We start from the raw sequence: 16,019 nt of genomic DNA, 5'->3' as shown, positions 1-16,019 counted from the left end.
TTATATATATATTCCTTTTTTTATTTCAAAACAAATTTCTTCCACATGTTCATTTATATAATGCAGGCCTTATGCATTTTATACCACACTGTTGTCATGGCAATTTTAAGACTCTTTCAAACAGATGATGGCATTATTCCACACAGCTTTAAAAAAGGGAAAAAGCAGGCGGTCCTGAAGACTCATTCCATACTAGGAGACTTAAATGTGCTCTGGTGAACCATCCATATACTTCTAGGAAGGGTGCTTTTGGAAGAATAATATAGGGAGCTGGCTTTCAGCTACAGTAACTAGCACTGAAAAAAAACACAGACTGATATCAACATCAACTCTCTTGCAGGGACGTAGTGCTGCAGGCCTAGAATTAGCACTTCAGCAGTCAAGATAGGATGGCTGCTTGAGCAGCATAAATGCATCATAATAAATTCAGTGAAAAAACAATTCTATGTGAAGAAAATGTCAACTGACTAGTGAAGAAATTCCTGTCTTCCTGCCAATCTTAGCAGAAAATTCTAGTATGGAAACTTGGAAAAGGTTTAGTGAGGTTGTGAAAGTATATTTTATTATAATAAAGGGCGACAGTATAGAATACTTGGACTACAACTTGATTAAGCACAACTGTAAAAATCTTAAAGCCTTAAAATGAAAATGACAAAAGCATATACATCTGCATCTGTCTAGGTAACAGTACTCTCAGCTTGCTTAGTCACCATGCTAATTAACAAGTAAAGTTCTTCCTTGCTTAACCCGAATTATTGGGTAATTGTTGAAATAACAGAAGGATGCAAGTTTGAAGTAATGGGACCATCTGAAATGAAACCCCTTCCAATACACATGTTCAGCAATTCTGTTTTATAATAAAAAAGGGTGTGGTGCATCTTGTAGATGTACAGTATTGTCGGGCAAGTAGAAAGCTCTAGACTTGTTGGACTTTGCTGTACTCCAAATATTTTTGTTTCAAATGTTGAGCAAACCCTTATTAGTATAAGAATTTGCTTACGTGCGAAAGAGGTGTAATGGTGAAGAAATGCTGGGAGAAATTACGCTGTCGTTTTTACAGATATATTTAGACTAGAGTAATTCAGTCTGTTTACAAAAGGCTTTCCTAGCCAGTAGCACAGTGGCTCTCAAACTTCTGTACTGGTGACCCCTTTCACATAGCAAGTCTCTGAGTGTGACACACCCCCCCCTTACAAATTAAAAACACTTTAAAATATATTTAACACCATTGTAAATGCTGGATACAAAGCAGGATTTGAGGTGGAGATTGACAGCTCGTGACCCCTCCCCCCATGTAATAACCTCGCGACCCCCTGAGGTGTCCTGACCCCCCAGTTTGAGAACCCCTGCAGAAGCACATCACACTCTACATGTAGTGTACTTTGGGGATAACTGTGAGCAAGTGATAGTTGTTTTTTTTTTTTTTGCTGTTGTAACTGAAGAGCAGAATATAGTTAAGAAACATTCTGCTCTCACTTAAACCCATGTAAATCAGGTGGTGTTTCACTGAAGTGAAGGGGTCAACTTCTGATTTTTACACAGGTGTAAATGAGCTGAATCTGCCCATTGTGTTTAAATCAGTCAAGTTAGCCCATTGTTAAAAAAGTCAGTTTCTTCTTAAAATTAAAAGCAGAGTTGGCTACGTGGAGTCTTGTGGGTAATTTCTTATTGTACACTAGATTCAGATTTTTGAAACAATAGATTACTCTCTGGGTGTGTAAAAAAACAGAATATAGAATATTAAAATTGGGGCAAAGGGAGGAGGCAAGCAAGAGGAATGAGAAGCGTTCAGATTTTTAACTCTGACGCTCCAGTTGTGGTTGGGTGAATTGATAGACCTAGAGATGAGGGACTGATTGCTTTCTCCGCCCCCCCCTTCCCCCCCTGCCATTTCAAGAGTATGTAAATCACTGCCTAAATTACAAACCATAGTTTAAAACTTGTCAGCTGTAGTTCATTGAACCAACCTGGCAACACAACTGGTAGAGCTGTGCAAATTTTTTGGCCTAAACCATTTTTTCAGCGAAATATCTTTACATCGACCAAAATGTTTTGCAAATGTGTGTCTATTTCACCAAATTGTTGCAGTTTTAAATTTCAAAAAACCTAGAAATGTTTAATTTCTAGTTACCTTTTCATTTAGGAAATTTCCTTTCTTTTTAAAAAAGTTTTTCTTTAGAAAGCTCAAAATCAAAATGAGACATTAAGTTTTGGGTCGAACGAAACATTTTGCTCAACCAAAAATCTTTTTTTTTTTTTTTTTATTAGCCAAAAAATTTATTTTAGGTCAAACCAAATAAATCAGTTACTCGCACAACTCTTAGATGTATCAAGATCTGGAACTTCTCCATAATACTAACTTCTTCTGGATGATGCTGATGAATCATTTTATTATGTAGGCATTCAGAGACAGCCTTAAATAAAATCACTTCGCATCTCTCTACTTCCCTTTGTGGAAATATTGGTGTGGTGTAGTGATTCAAAATATGACATTTGACCCTGGTGAAAACCTTACTAAACATCAAAACTGCAGCTTTACCAAATAGTCTGCTTCCTGATTTGCTTTCCTTTCACTGTAGGATGAGGAAGAGAGGTCAATTTTCTGTTTCTTAGCCATGGCTTAAAGGGAGAGCTCTTTTGCTTCATGTGGCTGTATGTAATTGTGCTTTTACCAAGACCTTCTTGCCAACTCACGCATGAGAATGTGCCTGCTGCTTAAAACAGGAAAGACTACTTCAGCTTCTTACTCAGTTCCATGTGGGTTGGCCTGAAACTTTCTCTTATAGGTTCCTGACATATTTCAGCTTGACCCTAGAAGATACAAAACTTGAACTTGGAAGATTCTCTGAAGTATTGGGGAAGGAAATCATTGAGATAATGCTTTAAATCCTTTTTTCCTTTGCAGGTAACAACAGTGACAAAGTTAGTATCCACAGCACTGGAGTTGAATTACGGTGGCTTATGTTGTTGAAATAACCAGCATGTCTGATTATTGTGTGCAAAATTAATATTTTGTAAAGCAACTTAATGTTTTCAAATAACCACATTTTAATGGATTAAATTGTTTTGGTTTACACTGAACATGGTGTGATTTTGCTTTTCAACATATTAAATATTGCAGCATTTCTTTGTCACAAAATATTTGTGTTCATGCGTGTACTGATGAGATTTTTTTTTTTAATGCTATTACTATATACCTAATGATATAGGTAATATAACTTGCTGCTGTAGTGGGGGTTAACTACATTTTAGAGAAGTGTTTGGTTTGGTGGTTGAAGGGCATCACACTGTTAAATCAGCATGATATATAGAATACACATAAATAAATATAATATAAAATCTGTTGATCTATTCGATTCCATGTGTTTAAATTAACTAATGATTTTATTCTGATTTTAAAAATGACGTTTCTTCCTCCCCACTCACCTGCCTTCAAATAAATACAGAACTCTAGCCTGAGCTAATTGCTGAATTGCCTATCTAGATATCTCTTTCTTTGGCTCTGGCACCATCTTGTGCCTCCCTGAGTAATTACCATAAAGATCCTCAAACTCTAAAAAGGGAAGGCGTCTCATCTGTAGCAAAGAAAATGAGGGGGAAAACCTAGCAGAACATTTTTTTCATGATTTAGCTTTTAACAAACATGTAAGGCTACTTAGCTGCCTGTGTTCTTTATTAATGTGCATTTCGTTAGCATGTATTTTAGTTTCTCTGTATTTCCATTTTGCAGTTAAATTCACACCTTTTTATATATAAGCTTTCATTTTCCAGTTTAATTCTTTCTAACAACTTTCTCTTGTTGCATCACTTCATTTTGTCTGCATTTCTTACCCGTACTCCGTCATCCTGGAAATTGCATTGTCTCTTTTGTTACTATACCCCTCTCTTCTTCACTAACCTTGATGAGGTGTAAGTACATCACTAATATAATTTGTTCTTTTTATTAAATGTTGTCTTATATTAATGCCTCTCACATCATTCTATACTTGCTGCTGTAACTTAGCTGCTGACTAATGAATTTGTTTAATAGGCCTGCCTCTTATTTTTTTTGACAAGTTAGTGACAAATATCCTTCTTATCCAATATTTTGCGGCTTTTTTAATGTGAAACAAATTAAGAAGTACAGTAACTCCTCACTTAACGTTGTAGTTATGTTCCTGAAAAATGCGACTTTAAGTGAAACGATGTTAAGCGAATCCAATTTCCCCATAAGAATTAATGTAAATGGGGGATAGGGGGTTAGGTTCCAGGGAATTTTTTTTTTGCCAGACAAAAGGCATTATATACATTTTAAACAATTTTAAACAAGCAATTTTAATACAGGTATAAGTTTTAAACAATTTTAAAGAAACAATTTAATACTACAATCATCACGGCTGAGTATGAAGCTTGGTTGAGGTGGTGGAGTCAGAGAGTGGAAGAGGATGGATTGTCTGGCTGCTCCTCCTGCTGTTCTTGCAAGCACAGGCACTGACTTTGCTGGGGGCAGGGGGCTCAACCCTTGGCCCCTTCCCCCAAGCCCCCACCCTTGACCCGCCTCTTATCCCCTCCCACCTCCTCCCCCTTTACTTCACACACTGCGTCCTCGCTCCTCCCCCCTCCCTTCTGAACGCTGAAAGCCAGCTGATTGTGGCAGGCAGGAGGGAGGGGGGAGGCATGCCGAGTCCTCGCTCCTCCCCCCTCCCTCTTGCCTCCAAAATGCCTCCTGCCTCCAAAATGCCGCAAGCTGATTGCCCCGGGCTGGAGGCAGGGGGGAGGGAGGGGGAGGTGTGCCGAGTCATTGCTCCTCCCCCCTCCCTCCTGCCCGTGGCAATCAGCTGGCTTGCAGCGTTGGGGAGGGAGGGGGAGCCTGCGTGCCGAGTCCTCGCTCTTCCACCCCTCCCTCCTGCCTCCTAAACGCCACAAGCCAGCTGATTGCTGTGGGCAGGAGGCGGGAGGAGGAGGGGGAAGGCGCTGATCCGTGGGGTCTGCCGGCGGGCGGGAGGCGCTGTGTGTGTGGGGGGGGCGGGGGGGTGCGTAGGGAGGCTGCCAGCTGTGGAGAAAGCAGGCAGGCAAACAACGCAAGAGTGGAGCATTGCACAACTTTAAATGAGCATGTTCCCTAATTGATCAGCAACGAAACAACGTTAACTGAGAAGTTACTGTACATTGATACAAACAGAAGTGTTTTTTCAACTTTTGCAGTTTTGCCATGCCATATCTAAGGAGTTAATTTGGCACTATACATCTCCTATACAGTATGTAAAAACAAAAATAAATTGTTACTATTAAAATGGATGCTTATAGTATCAGTCCCCTTTGGTACTTTCCAAAATGGTGAACATCACCATGTATTTGCCACAGTTCCTGAAAGTATAGTTTTAAAAACTCCATATCCCTGGGAGACTGATAGCTCAGGGATTGGTAATAGCATATGGAACATTATGGGGGAACTTTCAAAGGTACAAAAGAGAGAGTCCCTGTAATTCCAATGACTTTTAATGGGAGTCAGGCACTTAACTGCTCTTTGTGCCTTTGAAAAACTCCATCTACACCTTTAGGGTTTCCACTTCCAAGCCAGCCCTGATTGATAATGCAAGACATTTCTATAACAGATGGCTGTTGGTTGATGTATGTAAAATAAATCAGTCTTTAGAAGTCATATCCCCATAGAGTGCAACGCTCCACTGTGTAGACAAACCCTTAATATACTTTCTATGGGACAGCAATCCACATCTCAACAGCCACCATCACAATTGGCAGCCTGGTTGATAAATTCAGTTGGGACGCATGGAATTTCTTATCTTTTCATCCTTGTAGCTGTAGCACTAAATGTTCCAGAACAGAGCTGAGGTACACCTAACAGGCAGTGTGCTCTACCTCTGGGAACAAAGAGAGGAATTCATTCTCCAGGCCTGTTTAGCCCATTACACTTCACCAGCATTACATATACTATTTTTCAAAGATGGTGTTATAAAAAATAAGCCACATTTTGATTACTTTTTTTCCTTACCTGTGTATGTATATGGCATTAGTTGCAGATGCACATACAAAAAATCATGGACATTGCACAGAACCAATTTTTTGTAGCAGGATATCATTGTCACTAGTGGTTGGCTTCATTGCACTTTATCACTTGACTTACCCATATCTTTCACTTCACTTTTCTTACTACTTTTACTTATTTTTCTTTTCTTCTCTCCTTCCTGTTCACACTGGAACACTGTTACTTCTGTTGGCTTATTCCTTCAATTATAAGGAAAAACCCACCTAAACGGTAAATGTTTAAAAATGTATATAACATGATATTAACACTGATTTGTGCTGTTAGATATACTTTTATAGTGACTGTAGAAAATATTTTAAATGTTTCATGGTAAATCTGACTTAAATTACTAAATTCATGGAATTGTTTTGCAAGCAATAGACTTGAATCTGTGTTTCTATCTCTGAGCTCATGTCACTTTGTATGTAGTAACATTTACAAAAGCACATCTGCACCCAAATGCAGAAGCTCTTTTTACAAACCTTGGTAGTGCATGATGAGGTCTTAAATGACATTGTGACAATGACAAAATTTAAGATTTCCTGATGAAATTTCACATTTTCCCCCTTATAACTATTCTTTGTTGAAATAGTCCACCAAGGAAGCACATTGTGGATACCTATACAGAGTTTTACCACACACCCACTCATAGAGATGCCAGCAAAAAACGATTGATTGAAGATACTGAAGACTGGCACCCAAGGACAGGAACTACCCAATCGCGTTCTTTTCGGATCCTTGCCCAAATCACCGGCACTGAACACAGTGAGTAATTGTTTGGTGTTGCAGCATTAGATAAGGATAAGTAGCTGTAACGGACTTGCACCCTCTGTCCTGGTAGAACTTGCTATAAGGTGCTGAAACAATAACTAATAAAGTTCTCCAATCCAATTTGTAACATTTCTTCCCTTGGATCATCAATTCAGTAATCAGTTACCCTGTTTTTCGTGTGAACCCTCCACACAGCAAAAGAGAGAGGGAATTATGGACAGGTGTAATGCCTGAAACTTTTTTTGACCTGACTAAATTCCAAGCTGACAGGGTCCTTTTTTAAAACAACTACCATATTCCCCCTAAATCAGCTTGCCAGAAAAATGTCCCTCCTGCCCTTCCTTCACCACCATCAAATGTGGAAATTTCCACTCAAAATCACACTGGCTTGTGAGGCCCAGAGTGGGGCGGTATTCCATCGTAGAGCACAAATGGCTCTAAATTTTGATACATTATGATGCTTCCGGGCTAAAAATGAGTTTTTCTTTCTGTTGAAAATAGTTTCCAGCAGAACAGTACAGCATTTGCTTCTGCCTTACAAGAGCTAAAGATATCAAATCTTAAAATCATAACATAACATGGAATAATAGGGAAATTGTAATTTAAGTCATTCTAAAGTGATTAGTGAACATTATTCTCTCCCTATAATTTTTGTATGTTTAGGTTTATGTTACTAAGGGCCAGATTTGTAAAGATATTTAGATGCCTAAAGATGATGCCGGGTACCTAGAGGGGTTTCTGGAATCTAATGGGAGTTAGGCACTTTTGGAAATCCCACTAGACACCTGTCTGCATCTTTAGACACCTGAATACTTTTAAAAATCTGGCCCTATGGCTTTACATGTTGAGGTAAATGGAAAAAATAATAGCAATACATTTTTTGAAAAATTATAAAATACTTTTTCTTTGGCATGTACAAAATACATGATCGTGTGATGCAAAGATTTTATTGGCACTGTTTTTGAGGAAGATCAACCTTAATTCAATTGTTTCAAAGTAACCATTTAGAAATATAAAAATTCTTATTTCATTGTAGTGAAAGAACCAGAAACTGAGACTACAAAGAAAACAAAGTAAGTTGATTTGTTGTTTAACGGAGATCTGTATTTTGAGTATTCAATATTTTGCATGGCTTATTTTTAACTGATAATGTAATATTGCAGTTTGGTGCATTGGTGTAAAGTTCTAGAAACTTTTACATGTTGTTCTGTGTTAGTATTGTGTGTTATATATGTATTAGTAAATGAATCAGCATGTAAAATCAATATTTTTGGGTGCTGTGATTGGCTTTTATTTAGGAGCTTAATACAAGACTCTGAAAATTTAAGGTTTGTACAGGAGTTGGAACTTTTCAGTGAATGTAACAGTTGGTTCTCTGTCTGGTGGTAGCTTGTAAACCGATGAATGTAATGTTTTGTCTCGAATCTAGCCGTGCATTTTTGGCTTGTAATAGATTAGATTAACTTTTTCTAAGATTTGAACAGATAGCTATTTTGTTGCTCTTGAAGAATTATGCTATTCAAAATGATGCTATTCAAAGTGGTGCTAAAGGCCCAGTCCAATACCTGATTCAGCGGGGGTCTTTGTATTGACTTCATTTGGCATTGGATCAGGCCTTGAAAGACAGATGAGAAAGTATATAGGCCTGTAAGTAGTGCATGGAGATGGCATGTTTTCAGTTTGTGTGAATTGAATTGTAAGACAAACATCTTTCCTTTCTTACGTTTCTTCTATCACTTCTTTCCACAGGGAAAAGATTCCCATCCAGATCTTAGGCCCCAAATATACAAAATTACGTGACTGGCACCATGACGTCTCAGCACGTGTCCTTAATGTCCAGTGATTTACCCAAGTTGCAAAAACAAAACACAAACCTTTTCTTCCTTTTCTCTTTTCCAAATGCTTTGCGCAAAAAAAAGTATTTTATTAGCCTTCTTATGAGAGAAACTCTAGCTTTTTCTATACTTTTCTAACAATTTCCTACTGATGTGTAAAGAATAAGATGAAATTAGTTTGTGTTAACAAACTTACATAATCAATACAAAGTGACTTAGGTGACTGTCTTCAAGTGGGTAGAGGAGGTGGCAATTGAGGTTCTTTCTTGACAAGGAGGATTCATTTGTGTTGCTGAGTTTGAGTTCTTGTAGGTTGTTAGAAAGATGAGCAAAAGAGCAGTATACAGTATGCTTGACAAAAGAGGCCTGTAAACACTGAAACTCTTGTACTTTCCAGGATAATTGTATTTAAATTCAATAGAAGCTCAGCAGAAATATTTTAGAGTGGGTTGTAAATGTTTTAAAATGGTAGAGGGAGAAGTCAAATGGCTTCCCCGCCAAAAGGAATTTTGCTGCTATTGCAAATCTTAGTGCAGTACAAGTACTGAGCCTGTTAAACAGGTGTCCTGTCCACACCATGGAAAGACTATACAAAAAAGGAATGCAGTGTTGCTGTGTATATGTAAGAGCTTCAGCGTGCAACATCAAATGAGAATAAGATGAAGTCATAGACAGTGATGATTATTTATTGTAGGGTGAAACTCTTAGGGTTTTTTGTGTTTTATAGAAGCTTCGGTACCCTATGATGGTAATGCTTATTATCCTGTAATATAATGTATTATAGTAGAGACACTCATTAACTTAAACTTTTTGAAGTTTGAAGAGTATTTTAATAAAAGCTGCTTTTAACTTAGTTTTGTCTGGTTTTCCTTTGAGGCCTTTTGACTCTATATGTAGAACTCTCATACAGAAGTGCTGTATCTCTAGTATTATAATCTTACTGATGCAAGAGACGAGACAATAAAACCAAATCGAGCTGTGCAAGAGCCACCAACATTTGTACAATAAATGCATGGGATTTTCCCCAAATTTCCTTTTAAAAATTTTCTATTACATCTTTTTGATTTGTAAGGGATACTGCATCAAGCAACGAAGTGACTGATCTTTTTTGCTATCCCAAATAGAAGTATGTGACACGAGCCTAGAACATCTTCATTTAAATAAACTAATTGTCAGCTTTTAACACCTATTGAAGTACAGAAAGTCCCAAACCTAAAAGGTTAATCTTGGAGCAAAATGAATTACTTATAAGTTATATAGCACTTTGTTTAAATTTTGAGTATATCAACTAGGGTTTTCTAATCAAAATAGTCCTTCCTTTGAACAATTATTATTGCAGAGAGGTTACATCCTAAAAACATTCTAATATTCTGAAGTTTGCTTTTCCTCTTCAAAAGCATTACTTTGCCGTACTAAACATTCCGGCAACTCAGCAATTCTATAGCTCACTGTGTTTGTCATCTTATCTTTAGGGAGTGTCAAACAGAAAATGGAGACCCCAGGTAATTGCTAAGTTGTCTTAATACTAACAGTCACTTGTTTGGAAACATAAGAGTGCACAATATAAGGAATGCTATCAAAGTAAAAATAAAACTACAGAAGCATTCTCATCCAGTACATGATAGCATAAAAATAGTTACGTCCAATAATGGTTTGATTTGTTTTACATTAAAACCACATAATGACCTTTAGGGAAAATAATCCACTATAACAGTTTCACTGCGGACAAAAATCTGTCAATTGGAAATGAACTGCCTTGGCAGTTCTATCAAATTATAATTTCTCTTCTGTTTCAAGTACCTGTTTGTGTGTCACATTTAAATAATGTGCTTAGTTTTAGTAAAATGCCTATACAGCACACTTTAATTATTGATTTGAACTAGAACATGTATGTTCAGACATTGGAATTGTAAGCATTGTATTAAAGTTGTTTTGCCAGTTTAAATAATTTTTTATGCATGGCAGGGAGGGGAAGTTATTACAGATTGTATTCAACACAGTGAAAAATAAGTGTGATAAGATGACTGCTTCTGGCCACTTTTGTAATGCATTCTTTGAGTGAATATATTGTTTGACCTTAAAGTATGTATTATTTTGAAATGTTCATATAAAATGAGACTGTTTTCCTGTAGATATTTAATTTGCCATTTTATGTATCTTGCTAGCATTTAGCTCTTAATAGAATGATTTGTTTCAATAAGAAATGGAAAAAATGATTTTGCAATAATCTAAAACATAGATTTGTTTAGAGTGAGTGAAAATAAATATACAAAGTGCACAGGTCTAAAAAATATCCTCATGGTGTGTCCAGTGATAAGTATATCCAGATTCAAGAAGAATTCCCCAAAGCATAAGCATTTCCCAGAAAACTAGATTTACAAATCACTGGCCACCTGGAAATATGTTATGGTATGCCACTGTATAAATATTTGGATGACACTTCATTAAAGCAAGTTACTTTAGCAAAAATGTGTTCAGGGCTGTTAAACAAATTTCTAGATAAGCAAAAATGCTGCATATTTTTTCAAAATTAGAACCATATGGTTGTCCCTCTGGTGGCTGTTCTTATATTAGTAGTTTTAAGAGTCTATTCTCTTTTTTTATTTGAAAAAAAATTAAGGAAATCCAGGAACAAAAAATAAAAAGTACTGATTTTACCTTGGTTGCTTAGAAAATAAAGAGTTGAATGGTGTATTTCATCACATAACTTTTTCAGGCTTTCTACATTAGAATTACAACTATGCAAACTACCAATCAATCTCTCAAAAAGACTTCTAATGTTTTTCTTAAAACCATCTGTTGTTTTCCTTCCTGCCTCCATTTTGTCTGTTCCACCTTCACTAGCCAGCAAAGTCTCACTCCTATTTTCACATTCTCCCACTATCTGTTCAAAAGTGTTGCCATAGTTAGTCAACAATAGGAACAAGGGAGCCAGAAGAGCTCATCTTAATTAAAAGTAAGCACCTAATTGCTCAGTGAATGAACAGGTTAGTCAGAACCTGTGCGCTGTCCCTGTGATCAGTTTGATTTCCATTGATCTTGAATAGCAAAAGTCCACAGTCTACTCATCTAAATGCTCTGTAGCAATGTTTTCAGTGTATTTACTCTTCCCTCTACCCTCATTGTGCGGCTATGCCCGAAAAAGGGAAGGAGACACTGGATAGGCTGCAACTTTATTCCTAAATGTCTGGGAATGCCTGGTAGGTAAAACTGTACAGTGCAGATAGTTCCATAGTCCTTTACATATACCCAGAGATTTGCTGTCAGCCACCCCGCTGCTTGGACCTCACCACGTACATCCCACCTCAGATGAGGTTTAACGGGAGTCATGGGAGGGGGGCTTGATTCCCTGCCATAACAGTCATAGGAGTAGGAGCCCCTCACCACCCCTGTTTCCACTCCTATAAAGAATACCTTATTAAATCCTTTCCCAGTCCATTTTACCTGATCACCATATCTGTTCCCTGTGGAGTACCTTCACTGGGAATCCGCCCCACACTTATATAATGAGTTGCAACACCATAGCCTAACCCCCTTATCTGTTCCCTGTGGAGTACCTTCACTGGGAATCCGCCCCACACTTATATAATGAGTTGCAACACCATAGCCTAACCCCCTTTACTACCCCCCCCCCCCCCGCTCCCCAAGCCTCCAGCTTGCCTTGGGGAAGGTGAAAAAAGCTACTTCACCTTTCCCAATTTGGAGGTGAGGGGAAAATTCCTCACCAGCTGCACCTCTTCTCTCTCTTCCCCCCCCCCACCCCAATTTCAGCAGGTGGGAGAGTGTTCAGCCTAGTCCAGGTGGAAAAGAGGGCCTCTACTGTACAGATGTGGACATAAATAGTCCGCTTCTCTTCAGGTCACCTGAGGGGTCGGGTGAGAATGGGTCAGCATCCGCATGCTGTCCGGGTGTGGAGCTGCCTCCATGTAGTAACTCTCTGGCTTTCTAGTCCTTAAAGGGACAACACCTTCTCTGACAAACCAAAGGTCATTCTCTCATCAAATGTATCTGAAGATATTTTGCTCACAGACTTGAATGTCATGATACATGTTCCATGCCCAGATGTCTCTTCCCCCCAACCACACTTTTGACATGGTACTTTCATCATTTCTTAATTTAAAAAAAAATTGAAATAAGTAAAAACTGTTGGGAGAAACATTAAACTGCTTTTATTTTAAAATGTGAATAATGCACCTTAATGCACACTCTGATTCCAAGTGTACATTTAACCTTCAAAAAGACAGACTAGCTTTCAGTCGGAGGTCCATATGATGATCTGGATTTAGCTAACTGCTTGATTCAAATTAGGCCTCCGAATGCATTTTGTTCCTGTGATATGGGAAAATACTTAGTGTCCTGATTTATTTATTTTTAATAAAAGAACTGACTGCATCTATTGTGGAGGTAGGCCTAAAATTAACAGGCCTGGGCAATGGGGATGTAATCAAAGAAGAGTGAAGAATTTCAAGAGTTGTGAATAAACTTCAGATAAATGTCCAAGCTTTTTAAACTTTCTCTAAAGCAAACTTCCAAATATTTTGAGTTTCATCCATCCCTGTATGTAGCTAGGTAGATGAAAATGTGTTTTCTTTTGGAGAGAGTAACAGTGATCATGGAAAGTTTTACGTAAAGTAGAATACACAAATAACACTTAAATATTTCCATGGAAGCATTCAATGATTTTGTTGGGTTACAATTTGTCATTTAGTAATAAAGTAATTTTCCCATTTTCAAGTATATTCTGGATGTCTTGAATGCTGAGGAACACAATTTTGGACATTAATGAAATACTGAGTGAACCCTGGTGCATGTTTTTCAGTGTTATTTTTATAAATGTAATATATTCAAACCATCAATCGCTCCTTGTACCACTGTTTTTTGTTGGTCTTCTATTTGCTTGAAATCTAAAGTTAAAATAGAACTTTATTATCATGCTACTCCCAAATCCATTAAATATTTTGAGTTGGTTACTGTTCGGCTTGTTAGTGATATTTAGCAGGTTTGTGTAGAGATTTTTAGATTAGCAAATCCCTAGCCATAGTGAAATAGTGATCCCACTTTTGGTCAATTCTAAATTTTCACACATGTATTCCAACACCGTCCATGTGATTTTTTTTTTTTTTTTTTATCATCTGTAAAGCATGTCTGCAGATATACCTAATGGAATAGAAGCCCAGAATTCCTCTTTAGATCTAAATAAACATTCAGTAGCTACTCAGACCATCGAGATGACACCTGCATCAGAACCTCCATCAACACCGTTGCCAGCTATGAGGTCTGCTTCTCTGTCATTGCTAAGTCAGTTAAATACACTGATATCACCTAAGACTGGAAACCTGTTAAGATACTTAAATTTGCATGATACTAAAAATAAAGAATGCGTTCTCACGTAGGTAGCTTTACTTGCTCAAAATTTGTGGAAGACCAATGTGGTGGTGTACGTTAACATGCTCACCTTGTAACTCCTACTTACTGTTTGTCACAAAATGACATTGCCGTTAGAAATGTGATGTGCATTTCTCTTCAAACAAAAGACCTTTGTTGCATTAAATGTCACATTTGCAGTTACTTCAGTCATGTCTGGGCAGGTGGCATAATATGGAGAAAATGTTAAGAATTATACTTCAAGGTTCAACCCCACTCTGCTCAGTTCCTGTAGCACACAAAGTAAACGGCAGAGTGGCAGCATAAAGCAAACGACTTACCCTACTAGTTTTCTAGAATGAAGAAATCACAATGAAAGGGTATAAAACACTAAGATGAAGCCCAAATTAGAACTTCTGAGAATCGCATTTTTAGTATTTACTGTTTTTTTTCCCATCAGGCTATGCAGAGTGACATTAAATATATATGTCTCATCTCTGTAAATATAATAATTGGCCATGTACTGATTTTACAAGCAACAATACATGTTTCAGTCTTCACCAAAGTCAAGAAAAGTCACACAAAAATTGTGCCTCATCTCAGCTCTGACTTTCACTTTAACCCTGATTCCCATTCAAGATACTGTTCACATTTTAATGTATGTTTATTATGCCACCTAAATGTAGATTAAACATCTTTTTTGTGTTGATTTGATTTTGTTACCTTGAATGAAATGCAAACTGTTCACCAGACCAGAATCTACTTCAGACAGTTCACCGTTAGCCAAGTCTTCACCTGTCAGTGTTCCCTCTCCCAGACTTCCTGGACATGTCTCAAGTTCACCCCATGGGAGGTAAATGATTCTCCGGTGGTACTCTTCCTAATTATAATAGGAAAATCTATACTAGCCATGTTTCTCTATTTTGGGGTGGATTTGACTGTCACCCATTTAAACTGAACATAACCAGTTTTCTGAGCATGGCAGGAGGAGAGGAAAGAGGAGCAGAAAAATATTGATCAGGCCCATGAACGCTTGACGGATACTAGTTAGCATAAGAAATAACATACTATGTAGTAAAACAATTCAGAAAGATCAACTTTGTCAGTGGGTGACCCTTCCCATGACCTGCTATAATTGATAACAATGAAGTGTTAATGTACAGGTTGAGAGTTAATTCAAATGTATTTCCCAGTGAGGCAAAACCATATTAAATATATTGAAAAAATATGGTGTGCTCTTAAAGGAATGTTGTACTATGTGGTGATTAAATGAAAGATGGCAAACTTCCAGTCACTGACCTTGGATACATTAATTGGCACTATTTAGACCATGTTTTCTTGGCAGACTGTAAACTCTTTTTTGGAGGTCATCTGTAGGTTTAGAAAGAGAAAATAAAAAAATTTTAAATGTTGTTCCTTAATGTGAATAAGCTACACTGATGTACTGAATTTCATAAGCTAATAGTGTGGGTGTGTGGCTCTGTGTCTGGAAGAGAAAACAAACACCAAACAAGGCCTGTCATTTTTTGTATCTTATCCTAAATTTATTCAATTGGATTATTTTAGTTATCTGTACGGTATGGACAGATTGATGCAAAAGATAATCAAAAGGATAAAAATGGACCCTGTTCTTGGACAGTTCCACAGTTCCCTTAGCCTTAAGTATAACTACTCTTGACCCAGAGCCTCTATAGACTTTGGATTACTCTGTTGCAAGTGGTAGGGAACTAATTACAGAGGGCTCTTGCCTTTGGAGCCTGATTATTCTCGTGGTCTTCTTCCAAAGCCTAAACTTTAGGTCATCAAGTATGACCTCATACAGGCCTTTGAGCTTTAGATTTCAACAGGGAATGTGGTCTCTGATCTTCAGCTTTGTTATTTTGAAAGTTGTGGCTTTTGTCGTTGGTTGGTTGGTTGTTACAGTGTGCCTGGGATAGTTACGTTTACCTCTAAAACAAACTAATATGAAATATTTCTGGATGAATCTTATAAGACTTACTTTTGAATTGTAATAACTTCTGTCT

At 37.5% G+C, this 16,019-nt stretch overlaps 1 protein-coding gene across 1 annotated transcript in view; it reads left to right on the top strand.

Annotated features, from left to right (window-relative positions):
* PDLIM5 (PDZ and LIM domain 5) overlaps positions 1–16,019 on the top strand; it is a 201,529-nt gene that overhangs the window by 114,842 nt on the left and 70,668 nt on the right. The window contains exons 6-10 of the mRNA XM_065404810.1: positions 6,618–6,790; positions 7,833–7,869; positions 10,104–10,133; positions 13,772–13,906; positions 14,747–14,848. Coding sequence (XP_065260882.1) covers positions 6,618–6,790; positions 7,833–7,869; positions 10,104–10,133; positions 13,772–13,906; positions 14,747–14,848 — 477 coding nt within the window. The remainder of the gene's footprint in view (positions 1–6,617; positions 6,791–7,832; positions 7,870–10,103; positions 10,134–13,771; positions 13,907–14,746; positions 14,849–16,019) is intronic.

This window comes from Emys orbicularis, chromosome 5 (genome assembly GCF_028017835.1).
Source record: "Emys orbicularis isolate rEmyOrb1 chromosome 5, rEmyOrb1.hap1, whole genome shotgun sequence".
Classification (NCBI taxonomy): Eukaryota; Metazoa; Chordata; order Testudines; family Emydidae; genus Emys; species Emys orbicularis.
This window is presented reverse-complemented; position numbering and strand designations above follow the sequence as displayed.